The sequence below is a fragment of the Hoplias malabaricus genome, chromosome Y (assembly GCF_029633855.1).
Source record: "Hoplias malabaricus isolate fHopMal1 chromosome Y, fHopMal1.hap1, whole genome shotgun sequence".
NCBI lineage: Eukaryota > Metazoa > Chordata > Actinopteri > Characiformes > Erythrinidae > Hoplias > Hoplias malabaricus.
The window spans coordinates 47147484-47173610 of NC_089820.1; the positions used below are offsets into that span (position 1 = coordinate 47147484).

Consider the following 26127-nt stretch of genomic DNA (forward strand, 5'->3'; position numbering starts at 1 on the left):
AATTCAGGGTCGCGGTGGGTCCAAAGCCTACCTGGAATCATTGGGCGCAAGGGAGGAATACACCCTGGAGAGGGCGCCAGTCCTTCACAGGGCAACACAGACACATTCACGGACACTTTTGAGTCGCCAATCCACCTACCAATGTGTGTTTTTGGACTGTGGGAGGAAACCGGAGCACCCGGAGGAAACCCACATGGATACGGGGAGAACACACCAACTCCTCACAGTCAGTCACCTGGAGTGGGAATCGAACACACAACCTCCAGGCCCCTAGAGCTGTCTGACTGCAACATTACCTGCTGTGCCACCGTGCCACCCTAGAAATAAATTGCTTTCCTAAAAACAACTTAAGATCAAACAGTCCAATCTAATTATAAAAGAGAGGATTCTTGGGTACAATCTTTAAGACAGTTAGGCATGTACAATAAAATTGAGATTGAAATTGCGATGATTTAGGTTGGACTGGTGGTATGCCTAGGGTGTTTTCCTGCCTTGCACCCAATGACCCCATGTGTGCTCTGGACTCATAGCAACATAGATAAGGGGGAAGAGGATATAGAAACTCAATACCAGACTCCAAAATGTGCCTTGTTTCTTCTTTTTCTTTTTGTGTTGTCAACAGTAGGACCCTTTTGCATCTAGTGTACTGTTCTGAGTAACAGGGTGTGGTGACTGTTTTCAGTAAATAGAATTTGGACATCGCTGATATGTAAACTGCTTCACTGGGCTCCTGATTTTAAGTGTTAAAGTATTGAAGTAATAGTGCAGATTATTTCACGACTAGGCTTAAGACATTTACTATGTAATGTGATAATCATATGAAAAATGTTTTTTCTGAAAAAGTTTGTATATATTACTGCCGATACAAGCTATTGTTTTGTGACAGGTTTTCTTTCCAGTGTTTGTTTACATAGAGAGAATGAATGGAAGCCCCAGATCATTTAACAGGAAGTGATGATGTTTAAAGTGTTATGATTGGCAGGTTCTGGTGTGGCTATCAGTTTGTCTTTCAAAGGCAATTTCCTACTATTGTATTTTAACTGTGCATTCTTTTTTTCATCTCATTGTTACCGAGCAAGCAGTGTCTTTAAGCGCACACACTTAGCCATATTCCAGTGGATTTTTAGGTTAAACTTCAATGGGGCCACCACATATGTACAGGTGCCAATTAAATGCCTTCAAATTTAGACCTCCTTCATTCTAATATCAAACATTACATTTGTTATGAAGACAAAAAACTTTAATATTCAACGACTTCTTCTTGGGAGTAAGAGATATTTCTTCAGAATTCTTTGGCAGGGATCAAATTTTCAAAAAGCTTTTCCATCCCATACAGTTCATGTGAGAGGCCCATTCAAAATGGCATATTTTGGTAGCATGGTGGTGAGTGACAGCTGAAGGTCACTTAAAAGGCCAGTCATATTTTTTACTGGGGTCATTGCTTTTGTGGTCCCACCCTTGGATCCCTGACCACTTTTCCTTTCTTCCTTTAAAAAAAGCAGTAGGCGATGGACTGAAGCCCACTATGCATATTTACACTCCTTGAGCTTGTGTTAATGCTTTTGTTCATCTCTCGCATTCTCCAGTTAAGTGATACACCGTCTGTTTGAACTTTCTTAACCCTGTCTTACTCAGAGCCTACTGGCCGTGGGAGGAAAAGCGTCAGCCCATCAGAGAGAGAGAGGGAGAGAACGAGTGTGTGTGTGTAAATGCTTAACTGCTCTTCTCACTAGTAACCCTTTGTAGGAGGATGGAATCTGTGTATAATAAAACATGCGTCCGTTCTTCAGTTAAAGCACTTCACTCTGGCAAAAGCTGGGAGTTCATGGAGTGAGCATATTGAGTACTTGGACTGTTTTAAATAAATGGAAAGCTCCATTAAGTTCCATGGCATACTGGACCACACATAGTGAGATGTTCTAGGGTCCAGCCTTATATAGCTTTATATAAGGGCCATCTCCATGTAGTAAAAAAACAATGCAAACTATGCCCAGGTCAGACATGTGTTACTGAGACTGTGTGGTCTTTGATTTAATTAAAGATGGAGCTAAAACCTATTATTAGGGCCGACCATTGAGCCAAAGCTAAGTGTGTGGTCTTTATGACTAGCATTTAATGTTAGTTATCACTAGTTTTATATAACGTAGGTCAGATCAAAATATTTTACTCTCCTCAGAGAGTTCAAAAATTTTGTTTGTCACTGGCAATGCACCATAACCTACATAAAAACAAATATACAACCCTGAAACACTTTTTTTTTTTCTTTACAAAAACAAATTTTTTTAAAAGTACATAACCAAATAATTAATTGTAAACCTAACCGGCCATAATGGGTATAAATTAAATGTGCATTCTAATTGGCTTTTTTCATAAGATATATTTACTATGTGTACATTTTAGGCTTTTTTTAATTCTTTAGCACACTTTGATATGCTCACAAAACTTTCTCAGATTTGAACCTTATACAGTTAAAGCTTGAAATGTTTGTTTGAATGGGATACATTTCCTCTGTTGGAAGAACATAATCATTTAATTCAGGTTAATTGTAAATAGTACTATTTCTGTTTTATAGCACATATTCACACCTGGTTAAGGTTATGAATCTACATTAATGAACTCTTTCTGTGATTGTTTCAGAACACGCATCAACACGTGGAATTTGTGGGAGTAGTGAGCGGGGCTCTGTGTGTGTTCTTGGCCGTGTTTGTGCTGGTGTGTGCTGAGGCCATTACACAGAGATGGACAACGCTGCTGGGTATAGTAGTGTGGGCCACACACCTATCTATGGGCTTCACCTTCATTTTCAGTGCTGACTTGATTAAACCTTGGGACCAGGTAATGCACACACTCTCCCTCTCTGTCTTTCATCTGAAGTCAGATAGCTTTTAATACATTTAACTCTTAACGACAAGAGCTGTACTCTTTATCTCTCAATCGGGCTGGGTGTCATTAGAAAATTTTCAATACCAGTACAATACTTTCTCTACCAAATCAATAGTTTATTAGAGAGAGAGAGAGAGAGAGAGAGAGAGAGAGAGAGAGAGAGAGAGAGAGAGAGAGAGAGAGAGAGAGAGAGAGAGAGAGAGAGAGAGAGAGAGAGAGAGAGAGAGAGAGAGAGAGAGAGAGAGAGAGAGAGAGAGAATAATATAATATTCTATGTAAAGATGCCAGATCAATGTAAATGTTTCCAGAACGCATGCACTTCAAGTATGTGAGGTATCGAAAATAGGCATGATTCCTTTTATTCTTTTCAGTACTTGGTAGTATTAAGACATATCTGTGCTGTTTTGGTACAGGATTTCAGTACCCAGCCCTGTGAGGCTGTCATTTGTGCAGTATAAATTCTGTTTTTATAATAAGAGTTCATTTTATTCATACCTAAATTAAATTGACTGAATCAGAATCTGACACTCATTTTCAATCTCTTTCAGGTGCCTTTTTTCCTGTTCATCATCATCACAGTGTTCACCTTGCTTCCATTCCAGATGTGCCATGCTGTTATCATTAGCATCGTCTCATCCTTGTCTCATATTATTGTTCTCAGTCTCTCAGTGTATTTCAGAGACGGAGACAGCCATTACACCGTCTATCAGGTAATGATACGTTGTCAGGGGTCATTCACTTTGGGGGCACTGCTGTGTGAATGGTTTTTTTAAATATGTAGAAAATAGTAAATGAAATAAGTGCAATGAAAAATTAGATTTTGGCAAATGAAGACCTGAGCACTGTGAACAGATCATGGATTGGATCTTCATCCAAGCAATGAAATTACCACTTGTCCTTTTTAGACATTGACTGAATTAATTTCCAGTGAAATATTTAAATTACACCATTTGGATTTAAGTTAATTTCAGAAACAGTGTGGGGTGTGGGAAATCTAATGGAAGGTGGAGGTGGAGCTACATGTGGACAAGCCACATTGCATTTATAGACATTTAAAGGTCACACTTCTCCAGGGTTCTGGGGTTGTGTTCAAACTTCAGTGCGGCTCATTGCCTGTGAGGAGTTCAGTGTGTTCTCCCTATGTCTGCATGGGTTTCCTCTGGGTGCTCCTATTTCAGTCCAAAAACATATAGTATGTTTGTAAATAGTTTGGCTATTCTCAAGTGTCCAAAATAAAAGAAGCAATGCACTACATAGCCAGGATTAGTGACACCACAGTATACACATAAGGCGATATCTGATCATGAGAAATATTAAATATGACTCATATATATGGTAAATATGGTAGGAAGCAATGGCAGGTATTTCAGAAGTTTCTATTAAAGACGGTGGTGCAGCAGGTAGTGTCGCAGTCACACAGCTCCAGGGACCTGGAGGTTGTGGGTTCGATTCCCGCTCCGGGTGACTGTCTGTGAGGAGTTGGTGTGTTCTCCCCGTGTCCGCGTGGGTTTCCTCCGGGTGCTCCGGTTTCCTCCCACAGTCCAAAAACACAGTTTGCAGGTGGACTGGCGACTCGAAAGTGTCCGTAGGTGTGAATGTGTGTGTGTGTCTGTGTTGCCCTGTGAAGGACTGGCGTCCCCTCCAGGGTGTATTCCTGCCTTGCGCCCGATGATTCCAGGTAGGCGGTTACAGATAATATAAGCGGTTACAGATAATGGATGGATGGCTATTAAAACCCAAAGCAAATTCATGTTCTTGTATTGGCATATACTCCATGTAAATGTTTTTCTTTCTCTCACGCTCTTCCTTTTTTTCTCTTTCACCCTCACTAGTTCATTTCCAATGCTGTAGTGTTCCTGTGTGGAGGTGTGGTGGGAATGTTCCATAAGTTTCTGATGGAGAAAGCTCTCAGACAGACCTTCCAGGACACACTTCGCTGCCTTGGCATACGAATGAAACTGGAGATTGAGAAGAGACAGCAGGTGCTTGTTCACATAAAGTACACTCACCCAATCTGTTACACTAAGGAAACCGCTAATGGGTCAAGTGACAGTAATGGATATTTACCACTTATAATGTTTAATAATGAAAGTCCTCAAATGAACTTGTTTTCTCTAGAATGGGAATGAACATAGTTAACACTCTAACTGTAAGGTGTTTTATGCTGTCTTCCATTGGGAGTGTTAGATTTGGACCAAATTCAATATAATCAAGTCATAAGAGACCAGTTAGTGATGCCAGTTCCAGTCTCATTTTGCTCCTTTCAGATGATGTATCTTTGTATGAAATTATATCTATTTAAGAGTCATTACAGTTCTTCCACCTGGTTTAATTTGTTCTGTTGTGGTTTTTAATGATGTTCTTACTCTGGTCAGCAACAGGTTTTTCTCTGCCTTTAAATACATTTTACCCCTTAAAGGGACTCTATTTGGGTTTTTGCACCTTGGCCCCCTAGTGTAATTTATTTTTACAGCACTGTACTGGAATCAGTTGAGAGGGAGAAGGAAGAAGTTGTTTTCTACCTTCTTCCAAAAGTTACAAAATGCTGTTTCTGCAGTGCTGAGCCCAGGGTAGCAAAAACAGAGGCTCTGTTCTCCCTATTACAGGTCAGTGGTGCCTCACAGTGAGTTAAGCTCTGATCTTAAGGTAAACATATTATGTATTGTTCCTTATAACAATACATAATTTAAAGCCTCTCATTGAAAATTGGGTCTTTAGTGCAGCTAATTTTGTTTTCATTTTAATTGGAAACCTTAAGCTGTTGTTTTCTCTCTGTATAAATGTATAAGTAAATACTTGGCGAGGAAATTCTCAGTTGTCTGTTACTGAATTTCCTTCCATGTGTCTTATAGACATATAAATACATATGGTTTGATAGAAACAGCAAACAACTAAAACATATTTAAAGTTTGCACAGAAGTTGAAATGTATATTAGATGAACGAACACAAAAGGGAAGAGATTGGTGACTCTCTTGACTAACTACATGGGAACTTGATCAAGGTATTCATGGACAAAAGAAACTATGAAATCTAAAAAAAAACAGAAAACAGATTTACTTTTAATGTATGTTTATTAAATGCATAGTACAGCAGCTGTATTTCCCTTTTGAGATGATGTTGTATTCTCTTGTTCAGAGCTGATGGACACCCAACCTATTTACATAACGACAATTCAGTTGTTTGCTTGAACTTAATTTAACCGCTGGATGGAAACTTGTGTCTCTTGGCCAAAGAGCCCATTTCTTATAAAAGACAGCAGTAATTACAGAACTAGATTCCTGATGCTGAACCAAATGAGGTTTGACTGTTCTGTTGCCCCTTTTTCGTAAGATGTGGTAGTGTACAAGTAAATTAACATTGTAATATATCTACATAAAACCGTCTGTGTGTGTGCGAGCACAGGTATGTACACGATCCTCAGGAAACTAGAAGCTGAGAGAGTGAAGAAAGGATATCTGCTCCTCTCCCATTACAAACACAGTGTTCAACACTGAGAAGAGAGAGACTGAGAAAGTTGAAGAGGAGTTTAAAAAAAATCTCCTTTATAGGGGAATGGTCACGCATTGTTTGCTATTTAACAGACACAGTGAATGCTCACAGTCAGTAAAGATGGCAAAACAGTGCCAGCAGCAATAGAAAGTATTTTCCAAGAAGAGGATGAAAAGGCGTTTAACACGGTCACTGTCTACAGTCAACGTTTCCAGAAAGATCTATCCTGTAAATAACGATTTATTATTACTTGCTAACTCCATAACTTAAAGGCAGCCAAAACTGCCTGTTTTAAACTCAGCAGCCAAAGAAATACAGCCTGTTCTTTCTATGCTCTCTGCAAAGCCTAACCTTCAAAACACATACCCTGTCTAAACAAAATCCCTTCATTGCTGGTGCTAATTCTGGGTGATTTTATACTTCTGCAAAGATAAACATTAAGGAAGTTCCCTGCTAGAACATCTAGTCCTTATTCCGATGGGGAATTACAAACAGGCCAAAGCACAAAGAAAAATATTAAAAACAGTAACACCCACCCCCCTATTTTTGTTTGAAAACAAGCCAGTGTAAATAAATAAATAAAGTGAGCTCTAAGCTCTGCACGTCCAGGCTTCCCTATAAACATCTTAGTTTAAGGATCCCTGTGTTGTCTGACCAGATGACTACTCCCATTTAATGCAGTCTGTGTGCACCCCAGATTTAGCTCCACATTTCCTGATGTTGATATATTTGTTTGTGTGTTTATCAGGAAAATCTGCTGCAGTCAGTACTGCCGGTGTACATCTCTATGGAGATGAAGCTGGCCATAATGGAGCGTTGTAAATGTAAAGATAAGGAGGCGCAGCAGCGGCTAGTCAAAGACAATAACTTCCACAGTCTCTACGTAAAGAGGCACGAGAATGTCAGGTAAACCCGTACACACACAAACATACACCGCCTACATCAAAACACAATGGCTTCATTATCTTGATTGATCTGAACACGTAGTGTTTACTATGTGTTTATGCCTCTGCCAGGACCTGTGAAGTGAAGCTGAGTAGCTTTTTTTATTTAAGGAAATGAAAGCTGTGTATGTGTGACACATTCTTGTCTCAGTTGAACTCATGTGTTTTGTGGAGGATGACGCTCTGTAGTTTTACTTCTTAAACACATTCTCATTCAGTTTGACTGGCCTAGTGTCTCGCTTCATAAAAAGCTTTTCATGAACCTCATTAGTAGCCAGTGGTTCAATTAATTTCATTTTCAAACCACTGACCCCTGGGGGTGTTTGATATCTATTTTCTCTCTTCTGTCCCATGCTTATGATATCCGGTTCTCTGGCCAGATTTTATATTTAGATACAGCGCTCACTTTCAACATTAAATCTCTTCTGAGCCAGACACAAAATCTCTTATTGTAACATATGCACATGCACTGAAGTGTGTGGGGTGTTTAACATGCAGAGGCCAGGAGAACATGACATACCTTTTACATACAAGTTGGTTTGCCAGACTGCTCTATAGGGTTCCTAGGTCTCTGAAGCAATGTAAAGAATAATTTTTAATCAATAAGACCTCATCAATTTTAAATAAGTAGTTAGTTGTTTGTTTTGATGGATTTGAGTTTTAAATTATTTATATTTATTTCATTAATTGATTAATTCATTCATTATCTGTAACCGCTTATCCAGTTCAGGGTCACGGTGGGCCCAGAGCCTACATGGAATCATTGGGTGCAAGGCGGGAATACAACCTGGAAGGGGCGCCAATCCTTTAAAGGGCAACACAGACACACACACACACACCTACGGACACTTTTTGAGTCGCCAATCCACCTACAAACGTGTGTTTTTGGACTGTGGGAGGAAACCGGAGCACCCGGAGGAAACCCACACGGACACGGGGAGAACACACCAACTCCTCACAGACAGTCACCCAGAGCGGGAATCGAACCCACAACCTCCAGGCCCCTGGAGCTGTGTGACTGCGACACTACCTGCTGCACCACTGTGCCGCCCCTATATTAATTCACTTAATATTGTATTGAATTTAACAAAAAATGACAGGATAAATGTTATTTTTTATTTAAAACAAATCAGTTGAGACATAATATATTCAAAATAGATATCTCATTGAACATACTCTGTGACACCTACATTCACCTATGTTGTAGCTGTCTGTTAAATGCAATTGCGTAAGCTGTGTTATATTCTTGAGGCAAGATAGTCGTGACAGCTTGAGAGCATGTTTGTTATTTTATTTTATATAATGAATGTATCTATGCTATAAGTTAATATAAATATTTCCATGACAGACTGAAATGAGTGTATTTGCACACGTTGCTGACAAAGAAAATAGTTTTTCATTAAACCTTTGCCTCTATATTGTGAAAGTTTGAAGCAAAGACTGCAATATCAAGTGCCAGTTGTTGGCTAGGGAAGTATAAAACCTGCCAGCATTGTGATGTGATGCAGCATACATATTGTTTAATAGTCTTGACCTCTGGGGACGCTTGATTTTAAAGATGTTGATTTGTTAAGTGATTGTGTGAACTGCTGTCAGGAAGGAGAGCTTTCTGAATTCGTGGCTACATAGTTTGGCAAGTTAATTTCAAAGGTTTGTATCTGTGTGTGGGTGTATACCTGTCTTTGTGCACATTCAGGAACTATTTTACGAGGTGAGAAAAACCCAAAGCTTGTAGTGACTACACCTCTGAAAGCTTTTACACAAACACAGCGTTTATGGACCTCATATTTCTGCCTACTTCAAGTCAAACACTTCGGTTTCACAACGTATGTTACGAAGAATGTTATTTTGCGCCTGTTTTTTCTACATTCTTCTCATAAAGTTTAAAGCAGCCATTCTTGTCTTGCTCATATCACTGCCATCCACTACAGACATACGAAGGGAAATAGACCCTCTTCAGTAAGAGTCATTGAAAGTTTCCTTTTTATTGCTGTGCAAATGTCAGCTGTCTGTTATGGAAACCTTGGTGTCTCTACAACAGTACTGTGATACTTTTTTAGTAGTTTTTCCACTTCTGTTTTTAGAAAGTACAAAGGGTTGTCTTTTGTCTATTGTTTTGGAGTCATAAAAAAAATCACTGGCTATAAGAATGGAACAGGCAAGGCACTAGATATATTGGGCGAAGGAACTAACAAATATGACCTAATTCTACAACATATAAAAAATAGCACCGATCTACTTTCAATGCAGTTAAAATCTTTAATTAACATTAAAATCTTTTAACATAAGTTAAAACACAGAGGCCCTCATACTGACTCAGAATTGTTAACGTGCCAAGCATGACACAGCATTACACAGCAGTACCTCCTCACCGTTTTTCAATACTAAGATGATTTCACAGCACATATAAAATAAAAATGTACAAGCTTTAGATATTCTTCATCCCGAATCTAATTTTAAAATGATTGTACTTTTCTTTCAGTATCCTGTATGCAGACATTGTTGGTTTCACTCGTTTGGCCAGCGACTGTTCTCCAAAGGAGTTGGTGATAATGCTGAATGAGCTCTTTGGAAAATTTGATCAGATTGCCAAAGTAAATGATATTTTTTTACACTCTGAAATGTCTCTGATTGTTTAAATATTGCATATAACAAACTGTTGCCTGATTTGCTAAACTAGCAGCCAAGTCTTCCAGGATGCTAAGACTAATTTTATCTACAGGGGTTGGACAATGAAACTGAAACACCTGTCATTTTAGTGTGGGAGGTTTCATGGCTAAATTGGACCAGCCTGGTGGCCAATCTTCATTAATTGCACATTGCACCAGTAAGAGCAGAGTGTGAAAGTTCAATTAGCAGAGGGTAAGAGCACAGTTTTGCTCAAAATATTGCAATGCACACAACATTATGGGTGACATACCAGAGTTCAAAAGAGGACAAATTGTTGGTGCACGTCTTGCTGGCGCATCTGTGACCAAGACAGCAAGCCACGGTATCCAGTGTAATGTCAGCATACCTCCAAGAAGAATGAAACACATCCAACAGGATTAACTGTGGATGCAAGAGGAAGCTGTCTGAAAGGGATGGTTGGGTGCTAACCCAGATTGTATCCAAAAAACATAAAACCACGGCTGCCAAATCACGGCAGAATTAAATGTGCCCCTCAACTCTCCTGTTTCCAGCAGAACTGTCCGTCAGGAGCTCCAAAGGGTCCATATACACGGCCGGGCTGCTATAGCCAAACCTTTGGTCACTCATGCCAATGACAAATGTCGGTTTTAATGGTGCAAGGAGCGCAAATCTTGGGGTGTGGACAATGTGAAACATGTATTGTTCTCTGATGAGTCAACCTTTACTGTTTTCCCCACATCCAGGAGAGTTACGGTGTGGAGAAACCCTAAAGAAACGTACCACCCAGACTGTTGCATGCCCAGAGTGAAGCATGGGGGTGGATCAGTGATGGTTTGGGCTGCCATATCATGGCATTCCCTTGGCCCAATACTTGGGGCTAGATGGGCGCGTCACTGCCAAGGACTACTGAACCATTCTGGAGGACCATGTGCATCCAATGGTTTAAACATTGTATCCTGAAGGCGGTGCTGTGTATCAGAATGTCAAGTTGAACATCTCCCATGGCCTGCACAGTCACCAGATCTAAATATTATTGAGCCACTTTGGGGTGTTTTGGAGGAGCGTTTTCCTCCACCAGCATCACGTAGTGATCTGGCCACTATCCTGCAAGAAGAATGGCTTAAAATCCCTCTGACCACTGTGCAGGACTTGTTAATGTTATTCCCAAGACAAATTGACGCTGTATTGGCCACAAAAGGAGGCCCTACACCATACTAATAAATTATTGTGATCTCTTTCATTGTCCAACCCCTGTATGTCAGTACCTGACTCTTGAAGGTGAATTCCATGAATTTTTCCTAATCATTGAGATGTAACTAAAGTTATTTAGAATGGTTTGATTTGAAATTATACTTGGTAGAAAAAAATTAATAGATGTTATAGTAGAAAGGCATAATGATTACAATGTAGCTATTTTATATATAACATATTTATAGTGATTAAAAAATACTATGATTGGGTTAAAAATGTACCCTATGTCCAAACATTTGTAGACACATCTTATAAACTTTCAAAGAATTTGTTCCCAGTTGCCACAACTGTGAATAATTCAAACTTTTTTTTGTTTCTATAAATGTGTTAATTTCTGTGTTACCTTTGTTGAAAAATCTGCGGAATTCCAATTTAACTCCTACTGTTTGTGTAGAGCTCATAAAGAACTGTGATATTCTCTTCTGTTTGTTCTCTGTATGTCTGTGTTCCTACAGGAGAATGAGTGTATGAGGATAAAAATCCTGGGTGACTGTTATTACTGTGTGTCTGGCCTACCTGTTTCCTTACCCAGACATGCCAAGAACTGTGTCAAAATGGGATTAGACATGTGTGAGGCAATTAAGTAAGTGTACATACATTTATTTATTTATATTGCCTAAAAATATATATATTTATGAACAAATTCTATCACCATTTACAGGCTTGTTCGGGATGCAACGGGTGTAGATATTAATATGCGAGTTGGTGTCCACTCTGGGAATGTACTCTGCGGTGTGATTGGCCTGCGCAAGTGGCAGTTTGATGTGTGGTCACATGATGTCACTTTAGCCAATCACATGGAGTCTGGAGGGTTGCCAGGGTATGTCCAAGAAACACATGCCTAGTTACACTGAACTTAGCAGACCTGTGTTCAAAGAAACAAATTACTAAATGGAAGCTCCATCAATATAATGAACTTCAGTTTTAAATGTTGTGTAAATGCTATGTGGTGCCTTCTGAAACACAGCTAAGACTAGTTTCCATGAAATTTTGGTGCCCAAACAGCATTTTGAGCTTTGGCACCTTTGGGTATTTTTGCTGCTGTTTGTTGTTGTTTTATTTTTTGTTTTTGCTGTTTATGTATTTATTTATTTTTTACATTTTTTTCATGTTATTGTTTGGTTGAGTGTAGGCGGGTGCATATCACTGAAGCCACTCTGAAGCACCTGAATAAGGCATATGAAGTGGAGGAGGGGAACGGCCACTTGAGAGACAGCTACCTGAAAGAGCTCAACATCAAGACTTATCTTGTAATAGACCCCAGGGTCAGTACGAGCTGTAGTAGCTACCAGAAGCTGTTATGTATGTTTGTTAAGGGTTGACCAGTTACTAGTGTAGTTGATAATTTGGTGCTGATATTTATCTTTTTAATTGCACTGCAAACCTAGTGATAAAAAGCAAAGCTCAATTAGAAAATTTTGGTTAATATCACGTTAACAAAAAAAAAAATATATATATATATATTATTTTTATGGTTTTACATTTTTATTTAATTATTTTTTATATTCTTGATCAATACTCAAAAACCTCTCCTCGTTAATATGCATGCACAGTCTAAGGATACGTCTCTGAGCAGCCGCAATGTTCCGAAGCAGCGAGTGAATGACGGTCTGAAGATGAGGGCGTCTGTCAGAATGACACGGTATTTGGAGTCCTGGGGAGCAGTTAAACCTTTTGCACATTTGCAGAGCAGAGAAGGTGCCATCACTGATGCCATGTCTAATGGCAAGGGCCGCTTCAAGGTAAACACACTCCCAGACTCAAATACAGATATGCGTATAAAGAGACATGAGATTCATTTTAACAAATGATTTGTGCCTTATTGTATATTTGTGTCATTTATATTTTCCCTATATCAGGATATCCCTCTGAGATCAGCACCTTTAAAAATCACAGAAAGGTGAGTAGGTATGCTTCTGTGTGTGTGAGAGTGAGAAAGAGATGGGGAGTTGTTTCTAGCTCTGTCTCTGTCTCTTGTTCACTCTTTCTCTGTTATCTTTCTCACCTCCCTCCATTCTATCTATTTTTTTTGTTTCTTTCTGTTTGTTAAAAAATTGAAAGTTGTGTATTTTACTGTTGGTCCCTGGCAGTTTTGATGAATCTCTTGAAGAGCCGTTTTCATTGCCTGCCCCTTCGTTCAACAGCAATAAGTGAGTGTGTGGAGCCATGTTCTGCTGGGCCACAGGTTCACTAACAGTCCAATATCTCACTGAGCTTACGCTACAAGGCCCACAACATCACAGCTTCACCGCATGACCCCTAACAGCCACTCCCTCATACTGGAAAAGTGAGCCTCCTACCCCACAGAATAATGCACACTGCTGGATAAGACTCTGACTGGAGAAAGTGTGTGCTGGTGCCTGTGTGCACGCATGTGTGATGTAAGGGTGTAAGGAAATGGTACTTTTCCTTCCTAAGCTGTATCTATGCATATTTCTGTCTTTCTCAGGGGTGTTAAACTAACACATGGTATCCTGCATGCCACACCTACACACGCATACACAGAATACTCCTTGTTCATACTGGTGGACTGGTCTGAAGAGTTCTGTATCCAGCATGATAATGGCTGTGACCCCTGCCCCACTACTCACACCTGCTCCACTGCACACACTCTCCCACTTTCTCACTCTAGCTCTCTCGCTTTCATACTCTTTTTATGAGCGTTTATCCAAGTTCACATATACCTCCAACAGAAATAAATCCCAGAAGAGCAAGTTTGATGAAGAACTGCACAACGAGATGATCACCACCATAGACGAGCTTAGCTCCAGCAAGTGAGTCTCGGTTTTCTGTATTCTCTTACAGTAAGGTTTATGTAAACATATCTATAATCAACAGTGAAATGTAGGCCATGCTTAATCTTTGAGGTAGGTCTTCTAACAGGCTGAAAGTAAGGTGTTAAATGGGCTGCAGCTCAACAAAGGTTTTCTGAACCAAATTCAAATCCATCAAACATCCACTGGAGACTGTACAAAGGTTTTAACAAATATGGCGTTTGCCAGAGGGGAAAAAAATCAGTGCTAATAACCTAAGTCTGCTTGAAGTGGGAAATGGCTGACAAGTCAGAATGTGAAATTGGAACACAGACTGAGCGCGCACTGATGTCTGAGACCACTCAAAATATGTTGGGAGCAGTCTTCTCTGAATTCATATATTCGGCTTTACTTTGGAAGAAGAAAAAAATCAAACAAACAAAATCTGTGTATTCTGTCCCGATTAACAAAAATAATTCTTGATTTTCACATATTTGTTTTTTTTCCTATATTCAGGCAGTGGGTGAATTCTGAAGAAATTTCAGGTCTCACTCTGTGGTTCACTAAGCGAGAGCTGGAAAAACAGGTATCTATCAAATACAAACAGTGCATTTCTTTTGTGCTAAACAGTGGATCAGCAAGCTTTATTTATTACCACTGTTTGCATGTATTCTTGTTACTCTTATTAAAATTTTAATTGTGAATAATATCTGAGAACTTTAAACTACACTAAACAAACGTTAGTTGACACACTATGAAGTCTTTATTATTAATGTTGTTGATGTTGTAAAAGTATTAATGAATTCAACAAATTTATTGTGCAGCCATAGTGGAAATATGTCCAGTTTAGCACAAACACTCTTATAAGTTCATGAAATGAAACTGCATATGTACATGAGCTACAAACAAATCTCCCCAGCACTGGGCTTTTCAGCAGTGGTAGGAGAGAGAGTTTGAGCAGTGTTTTAGAAGTCACTTCTAGAGTAACTTTAGTGAAAAATAATCAAATTATTGTAAAGCATTGCTGTTTTTTTATTTTATTAAATTTTTTAAAGTTTTGTTACAGCTGTGATGTGTTACATACATAATGTAATACAACTTTTTGACTTTAACCTCACTCATTCTATCTTATTAATAATTATTAAATTATTCAAAACCCAAATGACATAACAACATTTCCATGTGTCTCTTAGTACAGGACCATAGACATGCCCAGTTTCAGGTACTACATCACCTGTGCCTGCTTCATCTTTCTCTGCATCTTCATTGTTCAGATACTTGTCTCCACAAAGTGAGTGAAATGGACACGCACAGAATCAAATACTTAAATTGCCATATTCCATGTCTGCGTAGTTATTCACAATGACCGGGCTCTGTTTATGTAGCAGTGCATCACTGTGTGTGTTCTCTTTGTTTTTCAGTCAGTTTCAGCTGGGACTGACCTTCATGGTGTTAGCGTGTGTGATGCTGTTGACCCTCGCCATCTGTTACGCGGGTCATATTCAGGTTAGACATTTGCCATTTTTAAACATGCTCATTATGGTTTCCATGAAGCAAAATATGAAATGTTTTGGGGACGTTTTTCTGCTCCGTCTGAGGGTAAACTCTTTTTAGAAACATCATTCAACATCCTCCTTGTGATATTTACAAAAAAGGATCTACGAGGAGGTTAAGGTTTGTAAAGTGTACAGCTGTAATTATTAGTGCGTACATACATGGTAATCTAAAGCTGCAGTAGTGTCTAAATAATAATAACACTAGGTAGAGTGTGTTCCTGTATATATGTAGTCCTCCTTGTTGGTTTTATACATGCCCATCACCTATTGTACTAAACTGTATGGTGGTGTTATGTTGAGAATGTCATGTGATGTGACTGTACTCTGAGTGTGATTGGCTGAGGACTGTCTGGAATGTCTGCAACCACTAAAAACAGACTGACATTTGTCATAGTATTTATGTCTCTCTCTCTCTCTCTCACACACACACACACACACATTTACACACAGTTCACTATACCAATGTGTAGTTTTTTAATCTCAATGAAGAGGATTTTGAATTGTTGTATGACATGTTTGAATAATTCATGTTGGGTTTATACAGAGTTAAACAATAACACATAAATGGTTTACAAATCTGAGGCTATGCAGTGATGCACGTTGCCTGGCACAGCATAATAAATCTAATATTTTTGGCTGGAATTCCCTTTAATTGTATCCTAGAAATATGTGGTTTCATTAAAGTCCGTATCCCTTTCTCTCTTACAAACACATGCATATACATTTACTACATCCAATATAAATAAAAACTCATTATTTTTTCTGATTTTCTCTTCTAGAAAAAGTTTCCAAAGAAGTTAGAATCCTGCCAGTGGTTAAAAGCTGTGTCACAGGCGGTGGTGAAGAGGCCTTTCTTGCGTCTTCCCCTAGCAACTATCGCTACAACTGTTATAGTCATCATTGCCTTGTTTGACCTGGTAAATTACACTTTGTGTAGTTGAGATGTTTATGCACGTTATTCTGTTCATGTGTCAGTAGTTTTTCTTCTCTGTTTCAGTGTTTTAAACAGCATAACACAAGTTTCAATACTTACTGCAATTTTAATGAAAGCAATTTTGAAGAAGCCCTCTTCTATTTGCCTGTGAGTAGCCTTCTATTTGCTGTGAACATCACTCTTTTATGAAAAAAAAGAGCTTGTTCTAAAGCTTGTTAGATCAAACCTGTCTACTTATTGATTAGCGACAAATATTCTAATGCATCCCTTTATTTGAATGGCACTGCCAACACAGCGAGTTATTTTAATGTTTTATACTAATTTGGTACAAAATTTTACAGCTGTCCTTTACAGGACAGCCAATGAAAACAGGGTTCCGCAACACTATTTTTGCGAGCTTGCTATCAACATCTGTGGCTAAATATCATTTTTAAATAGTGAGCTACATAAGCTTTGGAAAGATAGCTTCTACACCCAGCCATTTATATTATAAACTGTATTATTATTAAATTATACGGTCAAAAGTGAGAAGCATCAAAAATTCCTGTCTAACATTTAGTGTTGAGGTGCAGAAGCCATATATGTTTATCTTTTACACGACTGTTTAAAATATAATTCCCTACCATACAGATACCTGGAACTAATCCATTTAATGGTTTCTCTTTCTCTCGCAGTATTCGGTATATAGCTGTATACTGGCGTTACTAGTGTGCGGGGTATTTTTAAGAGTGAGTTTCGAGCTGAAAGTGGCCTTCCTCTTCACCGCCTGTACAATTTATTACATCATCATCTTTTGTACCCAGAAAACTCTGTTCCTCACCTACAGCTGCTTTCTCACTAGAAACTACAGCAAGTAAGGACCCATGCATCAACATTCAGAATCAAGTCCCAGCATTTTGAACTGTGTGGGTGTGTGTGTTGACAAGTTTTATTGTGTGTATTTATGCCTGTGTATATTTGAACACTAGTTGCTGCAGTTCTATGGAGGATGAGAAGAGTTTGCTTTCCAACGTAGGGCTGATGAAACACCCACCAGCTATGAGCTGCATCTACATCACTCTCTTTCTGTTTACCATGCTCCTTATATCACGTCAGGTATGCACACTATACTGTTTCTTATCACTAGGCACCACTTAAACACTATGTTTCTCCGCCATACACGTACAGATCTCAGTTCCAGAACATTTCAGCAGGGTGTGAAATGCTAATGAAACAGAAAGCAAAGATTAGTACATTTTTAAGTGTCATATTAAAATCTAATTAATTCTGTTACTTAAATTTCATGAATGGGCCCTTAGATACGGTCCAAAATGACTGAGTAAAACCCATTAACTTTAAGCTAAGAACAGTATATCTCCAGTAAAGCCATTGATTCCTGTAACAAACCCACTGTAATCTAACTCCTCCTATTATTCTCAGGATGAATTCTGTTGCCGTCAGGACTTCCTGCTAAAGAACAAGAACCGCACAGATAAAGACGAGATCGAGCTATGTGAGAACCTCACACGGCTCCTGCTGGAGAATGTTCTCCCAGCACATGTGGCTGCACTCTTCGTGGGGGAGAACAAAAAGAACGAGGTGGGGCTGCTCTCCACTAACACTTTACTAAACCAGAAATACAAGGTAGGAACCACACAGGTCTCTTTAAGAAGCCATCCATTTCACCAGCTCAGCTTATCATAGCATGCCTTGCTGTACCATACCACAACATGGCGACATATCTAGTGTAAGTGTACGAAATGTGTGCAAAAACTGTAATGTCGATTGTGTTGTGTACCATTTCCCTGAATGGATTTATCTGATTGTGAACATTTTCACATTTACGTGGTGTTCAAAGAGAACCGATTTGATGGATCTCTCAAGTCCTGTGTTCAGGTTCGGTCATGGGTGACTCAGCAGAGAATGACTGGACATTTGCCATTCCAGTGTCTCTGTTTGTTGATATCTTGTTCCTTCCATTCACTAACTTTCAGCACTGTGAGCCGCACCTCCCTAACATTACTTAGAGCCTGGCTGTAATATTTGGGAACATCTGATGACCAGTGGCCAGTGTTAGTGCTTTGCATTTTCTTGGCTTTTCCTGTATTTCGCTAACTGAGTTTTCAGTTAGCGACTTATTAGCTTTAAAATACCGTTCAGTGCCTAACTGTCCATTCACTTATCTTTAGCCTGTGATTACTTTTTTCCTCGGTCTGTAAGTGTTGATGTACGTTTTACAAGGAACGCTCCATTTTCCTTTTAAGCCTTATTGCTATTCTGAATCACTTTGGCACTACATTTATAAACTTGACAGTTGGAGAAGCTAAACAGTTTACAGTTACTAATCTACGTAAACAGTCATTAAGTGCAGGACTGCCTAATGGTAAGGGCAGACTCTAATGGTTTCAGATGAAGTAACCAGTGCCTGCATCATTTCCATGAATCAGTAGCTCAGCCTCAGCTGCCTGTGTTGTGTTGTGTGTCATATTGTGCTTGCACTTGTTTAAATGAATACATTGATGTATCTGTGTTAGATTTTATTTTTTTGCTGGATTTGGCTTTAGGAACCCAACATGTCTATTGCTGTGTTTCTTTTCCAGGACCTGTACTACAAATCATATGACTGCGTATGTGTGATGTTTGCCTCAGTTCCTGACTTCAAGGAGTTCTACACAGAGTGTGACATCAACAAAGAGGGACTGGAGTGTCTGAGGTTGCTCAATGAGATTATTGCTGACTTTGACGAGGTGAGCTAGCAGCTTGGGACAATGACTCAGACTTCATGAGTCATCTTTTTTCTTCCAAGTGTAAAACAGCTGCTAAAATGTCAAGGCATTTCCAAAAACAGTAAAAATCCTCTATCTGTTAATCTCTTACTCTCCTCCCTCCATTCATTCTTATTGCAGCTGCTATCCAAACCGAAATTCAGCGGAGTGGAGAAGATTAAGACGATTGGCAGCACTTACATGGCAGCTGTTGGTCTTAGTGGAACACCTGGAATGGAAAATAACCAGGTAAAATTCTTTACTGTAGAAAGGCTTTGCTGTATATTTTTGGCCTATAATATTCATATTAGGGCACATTATTTAACTATTACCATTGTTACTAATTATGGTTGCAAACAATGATCGTTTCTGTAATCGATTCATCTATGAATTATTATTTCTTTAAACGAGTAATTGAATCATTATATTTGGTGTCCAGTTCATATGGACCAACGTTCTGCAACTTTAATAATTGGCTTTACCAATGACTGATTAGCTTTGTTGACTTGTCAGGGCAGTCCTATTTTAATTCCACCATTTTATGTGCACATGTTGTTCATTTATGGCTCTGTCTAATGTACAGATTGCACGGGATAAATGTTAACTTCTCACACTGCAACCAGCCCTAATTAAAATATTTATGATTTGCATTTTGTGTCCCGTTCTTAGCCATGCAAATAATTTCTGTGAAACCATCAAATAGTAAAATAGAATTTTATTCATAGCACACATGAATGCTTCTAGCAATATGCAATACAGTGGAACCTCTACCTACGAACTTGATCCGTTCCGTGACCCGGTTCGTAAGTAAAAAAGTTGGTTTCTCGAGTCAATTTTCCAAATTTAAAATAATGGAAAAGCAATTAATGCGTTCCAGTACCACCCCGAAAGTCACCCTTTTTGCACTGATATGTTTACAAAACTCTCAAATTCGTAAAAAAATTCATGTAGCGTTACTAAAAATAAAAAAGAAATACAGTGGTAACTAATAAAAAAGAAAAAAGTTTTAAGTGGTTACACATCGCTACCTTGAAGACGTGACGACTGGCTGGAGGAGTAACACAGGCACTGGCTGTATGACGGGAGGTGGGGGGTGGGTGGAATAACGGAGAGTAGGCGGGTGAATGTGGGGAGACGAAGCGTAGATACGGCTTAACTTACCACGAATTTCGATGTCTGCTATTTACACTAATGCTAAATTGCTAAAACTACAATTTGCTAATCTTAAAAGCTCACTCAAGTCTGGGCGCGCTGGGAGACTTGCCTATTGGGGTCAGTGGCTCGGCGGAGGCTCGGGTTCGTTTCTAGAGTCATGGTTCGTTGGTAGAGACAAAAAATATTCAAATGCCCGGTTCATATCTTGGAAAGTTCATTAGTATAGGCGTTCGTTAGTAGAGGTTCCACTGTATTGTAAAGTTGATCCTAAAGAAATTGTATTCTTATAATTGCTGGTCAATCAAAACATGTATCTCCAAAATAGCAATTTTACATAAAGAAAAAACCTTCATAAATTTCAATGTAAAAAGGTTTTGTTCCAAGTAATTTTATAGCATTTCTATTGGTCCATTCACCATGATTTATTTTACACAATATGAAGGACAGCTGCTGTGTCCAAATCATGTAGTAAATTGACAAACATGGAGATCCATGTTTTTGTTTAGACAGCAGTATTATGAGACATAAAACATAGATATTGCTATATATCTGCATGGGTCTGCGCTTACACACTGTTCCTTTATTGTCCATGTTTTAAATGTAAGAACGGTGTGTTGGCAGGACCGAGAGAGGCAGCAGGCTCAGATTGGAATCATGGTGGAGTTTGCCATCGCTCTGATGGGAAAACTGGATGGCATTAACAGGCACTCATTTAACAGCTTCAGGCTACGCGTGGGTGAGTGTTCTGGATACGTGCACACTTACACACACTCTATTATCATAAGTCAGCCAGTGAGGCTCGAGACAAATCAGAGATAACACTCCCACCACACGCACGATGCATATGCACGCACACTCCTTTGTCATTGTTTATTGTTGAGTTTGTGTTCTGCATTTTAGAGATTACATTTTGAAAGATCAAGTTTACTTTCAGCTTAATGCATCTGAACGGTCTCCAAAAAGCCCAAATGCATTTTTTAATTAAATAACCAATCTACTGGAACAACTGTACAGGTTGTATGGTCCTTAGTATTGTGACAGCCTTAGTATTCTTGTAGCTTAAAGTATGTGTACAATTTAAATGTCAGAGTAAAACTAATTTAAGAGAGAAGCCACTGTTAGCACAATATCTCTTCTGCTAAAAGATTACCAATTATGATAGAAAAGTTCAGTTTTAGAATGGGTATTTCACCTTCAGTACAATGCAGATACACAAGCATTTTTGAGACATGTCTGAGGTTTTGTCTGTTGTTGCAGAAGAAACGTACAAGCTCAATATCCGCACCACAATATTCTAAATATCATGAATGAAACGAAAACACTGGATAGTCTGGAAACCCATTGATCTGTTCATTCTTATGTCAGTTTTTGTATAAATAAAATTATATACAGCTGCTCAGGAATGAGGAGCTCATCCTTCCCATCTGGAATAACCCGGTTCATAAAAGCATCAAATGCGTCAGAGAATACACAAAAAAATTCTGATAGCGATCAGGGGAGATCTGAAATAACAATGAAAGTTCCTACTGGAAAAAAGGTTTTATTGAAAGCATATGCTCAGCGCTCTAGTGCTCCAGAGGCAGGCCTGGCCTTTAATTCTCTGAAGAGTTACTTTATGATCTCAGATTAATTTCTGTGTGTATGTGTGTCCATGTGCATATACAGTATCTAAGAATTGAAACAAGCTTACTTTTCCAAAACGATAACTTGATGAAAGAACCAAACTTTCTCAATTTTCACGTAGAAAAAACTGCTGTACAAGCTATTTACTTTCACAGAAACGTTAACATAACACTAAGACACTAACACTTCAACAGTACATTCGGCATCAAGCATATTCATAACAAGCAGGGAATGCAACCAACCTCTAATACACTAAACACAAATCACTACTTGCACTAATACTACATAATACTTAACTGAAGGTTCTTACATTATTACATCAGTTTTACTACCTTCTGTTAGTTTCTGAAACCTCTATAAAACAAATCTTACTGTCAGATGGTTATTTACGTTTTTGTAGTGGACATTTTCTTATTTTTGTCTCTTTCCTTTTCTCTGTAAAGGTATGTTTAAAGCTACATGCTTGATTTGAGGGACATTTAGAAGATTCTGACTTTATACAGAGACACCAAATGGAAAGAATTGACATTTTGAAATATGAATTATCAGCATTGAAGCATGAAGCATGTATTTGTAGCAGTAAGGAATAGTGTTGTATTACATACTTTCATATATATTATATATAAATTTGAATGCCTTTATGTCACAGTGTAAAATTGATGGGGAGTGAGCCCTCTACTACTTTTTTATTTTTTTTATTATAGCATTTCAGGACGGACCTGTGAAGTGTTTATTCCCATGGGGTGTAAACATTTGTTGTTGCTGTAACTTGCATCCTCCAGATATAAATATTTAAGTTACGTGTTTTCTTGCGACATCAATTGTGTGTATTTGCAGGCATAAACCATGGGCCAGTAATAGCCGGAGTGATAGGGGCACGCAAGCCACAGTACGACATCTGGGGGAACACAGTGAATGTGGCCAGCCGAATGGAGAGCACTGGAGAACTGGGCAAAATACAGGTATGTGGCATAGGTTGCTGTCAAAAACATGCATCTCCAAAATAGAAAAGCAAAATGTTAAGTTAAGAAGAGACTTAATTCAAAGTCATTCATTCCTATGGCTCCATAGATCATGAGAGTTTAACACAGTGTATAGCGCAGTCAGTGTGTTCAAATTATACTGAAAAATTACCATCTGGACCAAATGGCTCTACGATAAACAAACAGAAATTCTACACACCCAGCTGCACCTCACAGATCCTCATTTGAGGTGGTATGCTTACAGACTCTAGCTGTTGCTTCAAGACTATTACCCTGAATTTATTGAGCAGATTCCAGGTTATATAATAACACAGCTTAGACACGTGTTCATGTGTGTGGTATTTAGATGGTGAAAATTGTGCCTTCTGTTATACATGGAGCCACAGGACTGCCACTAATAACAAATGCATTACCAGTGTTGGGAAGAAACGTCAAGTCATACCAAGTTATGCGTCACTGGAATCAGTTGCCCTCGAACTCTCCTCATTTCCCATAATCTACTGCCTGCATGTCAAGGACATTGAGGCTTTGGTCATTAGTTTATGAATCAGACTTAGAAACACCATAGCAGTGTGGTCCCATAGGACTAGAAGTGGGAAATTGAGTTACATACGTTCAAGCTGGAGGTATAACAATGCCAAAGAGTCTGGGAAATGTAGTTAAAATGATCTAATTTTTTTAAGCTGCTCTGCTGTTAATCAAAAAAATCAATGAGGGAAAATACTTTAAATGATAAATGACAGTTCTCACATTTCACTAAGTGCAGACACTCGATTTGAAGAAATGTTTAAATGATCATTTTGTAATTGCAGTTCATTACCCATCACTAACTTTCCATTAGCCTCATTGTTTTGCTGGAACTCTTAGCTTATTAGAGTTAAGAGTTTTAAGTGTAAAGTTAACCGTTTAAATCTTGTTTGTTTACAAAGTTATGAATTTTATCCACATTATTTATGCCTTGAAGGGACTGTGTATGTCTTTCCTGCATTTTTTGATGTAAATTCAACTGTCTGTTGTTGTGTTTGAGATTTAGCTTGGGTTTTCTCATTCATAATTTTAATATATTTAATTCATATCAAACAAGTGTTGAACTTTAATTGAACTTCCTCAAAAGGGATTTTTTTTCTTTATAATAGAGGGGATGGAAAGGCAGCAATATCAAAAATGCAAATATAGCCATTTCATTCGCAATCCAGTGAACAACAACTGGTTTAATATGTAATGCTGGTCATGGTTAATCTGTCCCTTTGTGGTCTTTTATGCTTTACTAACTCCAAACAACTCAATGTATCTGTCAACAAAGAAGCGCTTTCTCTTACTATTTTATTATGTAGGAAGTTTGGTGGAAATTGGTGGAATCCCCATTTTAATTTTATGCAAGTTTATTAATGTCTGTGCGTGTCCTAGGTGACGGAAGAGACCTCTGATGTCCTGCAGAAGCTGGGTTACTCATGCGACTGCCGTGGCCTGATAAACGTGAAGGGAAAAGGGGAGCTCAAAACTTTTTTTGTGTGTACAGACACCAACAAGCAGCAGGGGATGGCTCTCAGCTGAAACCACTGCCTCTAGCATTGTCTCTATCACAAAGGAACAACTCACAGTTGTCTTCTTTAAATGTAATGACATGTCATTCAACTGACATCTCGCTCGATATGGAAGTGGAGTGTGATTTTTCTTTTTTTTCTACGTCGCATGTTCTAGAACTGAGCAGAAACGTCTAGGATGAGCCTAAAAACTCCTGCAACCAAAAAACAACTCAAAATACAGACATGTACTGAATGCTTGATCATGGATTTCACTGGAATACAATAGGTATTTTCAGTGTTCAAGTTTTTACTGACTTTGTAATCATCTTCAAAACCCATGCACTGTTCTGATCCTTCGTTACGAGGACACGATTAACCAAGCTCACGGATAAGGAGGTTTTGTCTTGAAAATTGATCTGCTCATAGCTATCAGCCATATGGTTTAATCTGAGATTACTGGCAGAGCATCTGATCAGCACACACACATGAAGAACATTTTTTTTTTTCTTCTTTTGGATTTTTCAGCAAATATGAAGCTTTTGGGGGAAAAAATGGGACTGAAAAGTTTTAGACAGATTTGCTGCTGAAGGATTTGTTTCCAACATGGTCATCTTCTGTTTTTATAAACCTTCTCAATCTTTGCAATGGAATTTCCTTTACGTTTTCTTCTGTCTCGTGATGGTGGGGTTACACTTCTAAGCCAAATTCACTCACACAAGCCTTTCACTTTTATTTCTAGGCCTACAAACAGATCTATGTTATGGATCAGATTCTGTAATTTAAAGATGTTAAACATTACGCTGTCTACCATGGCAAAAAAATCGCTGGAGTACAATCAGTTCCAATTGTAAAAGAATGTGAATTACACGGCTCATGGACATTTCTACTTACTACAAACCTTTAATAGGAATTTCCGAAATCATTTTTGTATTTTGACTGCCATTTTGGCCCCTGCCATTTGAAGGTGGGATCATGCTACTTGTTGCACTTGTTACTCTCTGAATCTGCCTGTCTGTCTTTTCACTTTGTTGCTGTGCTTCAGAGTCAAGTTCTGCGTTCTTGCTGTGCGGGAATAAATATTATTATTATTATTATTTTTTTTTTTTTTAAAAAGAGGGAACCCCAACTTCCGGGTTCATTATATGCCTGTGTAAGGCTAAAATGGACATTGCAAAAACTAACATGGGACTTGTATTGTGTTTGTACTGTACCTTTACTTAACTAACAGACTTATCTGTCTCTACTGTTCAGAAGCTGCCTTTTCCATTCTGTTTGCCGCATCACAGAGGAACTTCTCTGAATTTCAAGTTGCTGTACATTATCTGTATGGAATAAATTTTACACGTTTAAAGTGTTGACTGCCACTGTATTAACAAGTTATATTTTATGCATCAAAAGGCCACATGATACAGGCATGAAATACACCACTACCATAACTTCATAGGTCCATGGTGCTTAAAAGGCACTTAAGGCAGCATTTTCTAGGATTTTATTTAATTAGCTGCTAAGTGGCTGCTCTTATCTGACCATTCCTGGCTTAAAGTGGTTTACAGGCTGAGAATATCACTCTGAAATTCACAAAGCCCAGCCAAAGCTTTCAAAACCCTGACCAGTCCTAGCATGGGTATTGAGATATTAGAGTGCATAGAAACAG

At 38.6% G+C, this 26127-nt stretch overlaps 1 protein-coding gene across 4 annotated transcripts; it reads left to right on the forward strand.

The window, feature by feature from the left end:
* Window positions 1-2658: 2658 nt before the first annotated feature.
* Window positions 2659-25829, forward strand: LOC136679191 (adenylate cyclase type 2-like). 4 transcript variants are annotated; one of them, XM_066657573.1, is made up of 25 exons: window positions 2659-2835; window positions 3432-3593; window positions 4716-4865; window positions 7122-7279; window positions 9800-9911; window positions 11655-11782; window positions 11861-12019; window positions 12332-12464; window positions 12753-12941; window positions 13059-13099; window positions 13290-13349; window positions 13893-13973; window positions 14469-14538; window positions 15146-15243; window positions 15374-15458; window positions 16288-16425; window positions 16506-16589; window positions 17117-17295; window positions 17411-17537; window positions 17862-18065; window positions 19022-19168; window positions 19328-19435; window positions 20963-21077; window positions 22802-22926; window positions 24355-25829. In XM_066657573.1, exons 1-25 carry the CDS (start codon window positions 2785-2787, stop codon window positions 24499-24501), a joined length of 3051 nt encoding a protein of 1016 aa, XP_066513670.1. In that variant the 5' UTR covers window positions 2659-2784; the 3' UTR covers window positions 24502-25829. The 4 variants fall into 4 exon arrangements, with proteins under 4 accessions (XP_066513670.1, XP_066513671.1, XP_066513674.1 ...); XM_066657574.1 differs by having other exon boundaries at window positions 17862-18020; XM_066657577.1 differs by having other exon boundaries at window positions 17246-17295.
* The last annotated feature ends 298 nt before the right edge of the window (window positions 25830-26127 follow it).

What these genes read in the sequence shown, in the direction of transcription:
- LOC136679191 (XM_066657573.1), top strand. Translation starts at nt 2,785, where the DNA reads ATGGGCTTCACCTTCATTTTCAGTGCTGACTTGATTAAACCTTGGGAC. An exon ending in GTTACGCGGGTCATATTCAG is followed by an intron (nt 15,459 to 16,287) that starts GTTAGACATTTG and finishes TTTCTCTTCTAG; the next exon opens with AAAAAGTTTCCAAAGAAGTT. An exon ending in TGCTCCTTATATCACGTCAG is followed by an intron (nt 17,538 to 17,861) that starts GTATGCACACTA and finishes TATTATTCTCAG; the next exon opens with GATGAATTCTGTTGCCGTCA.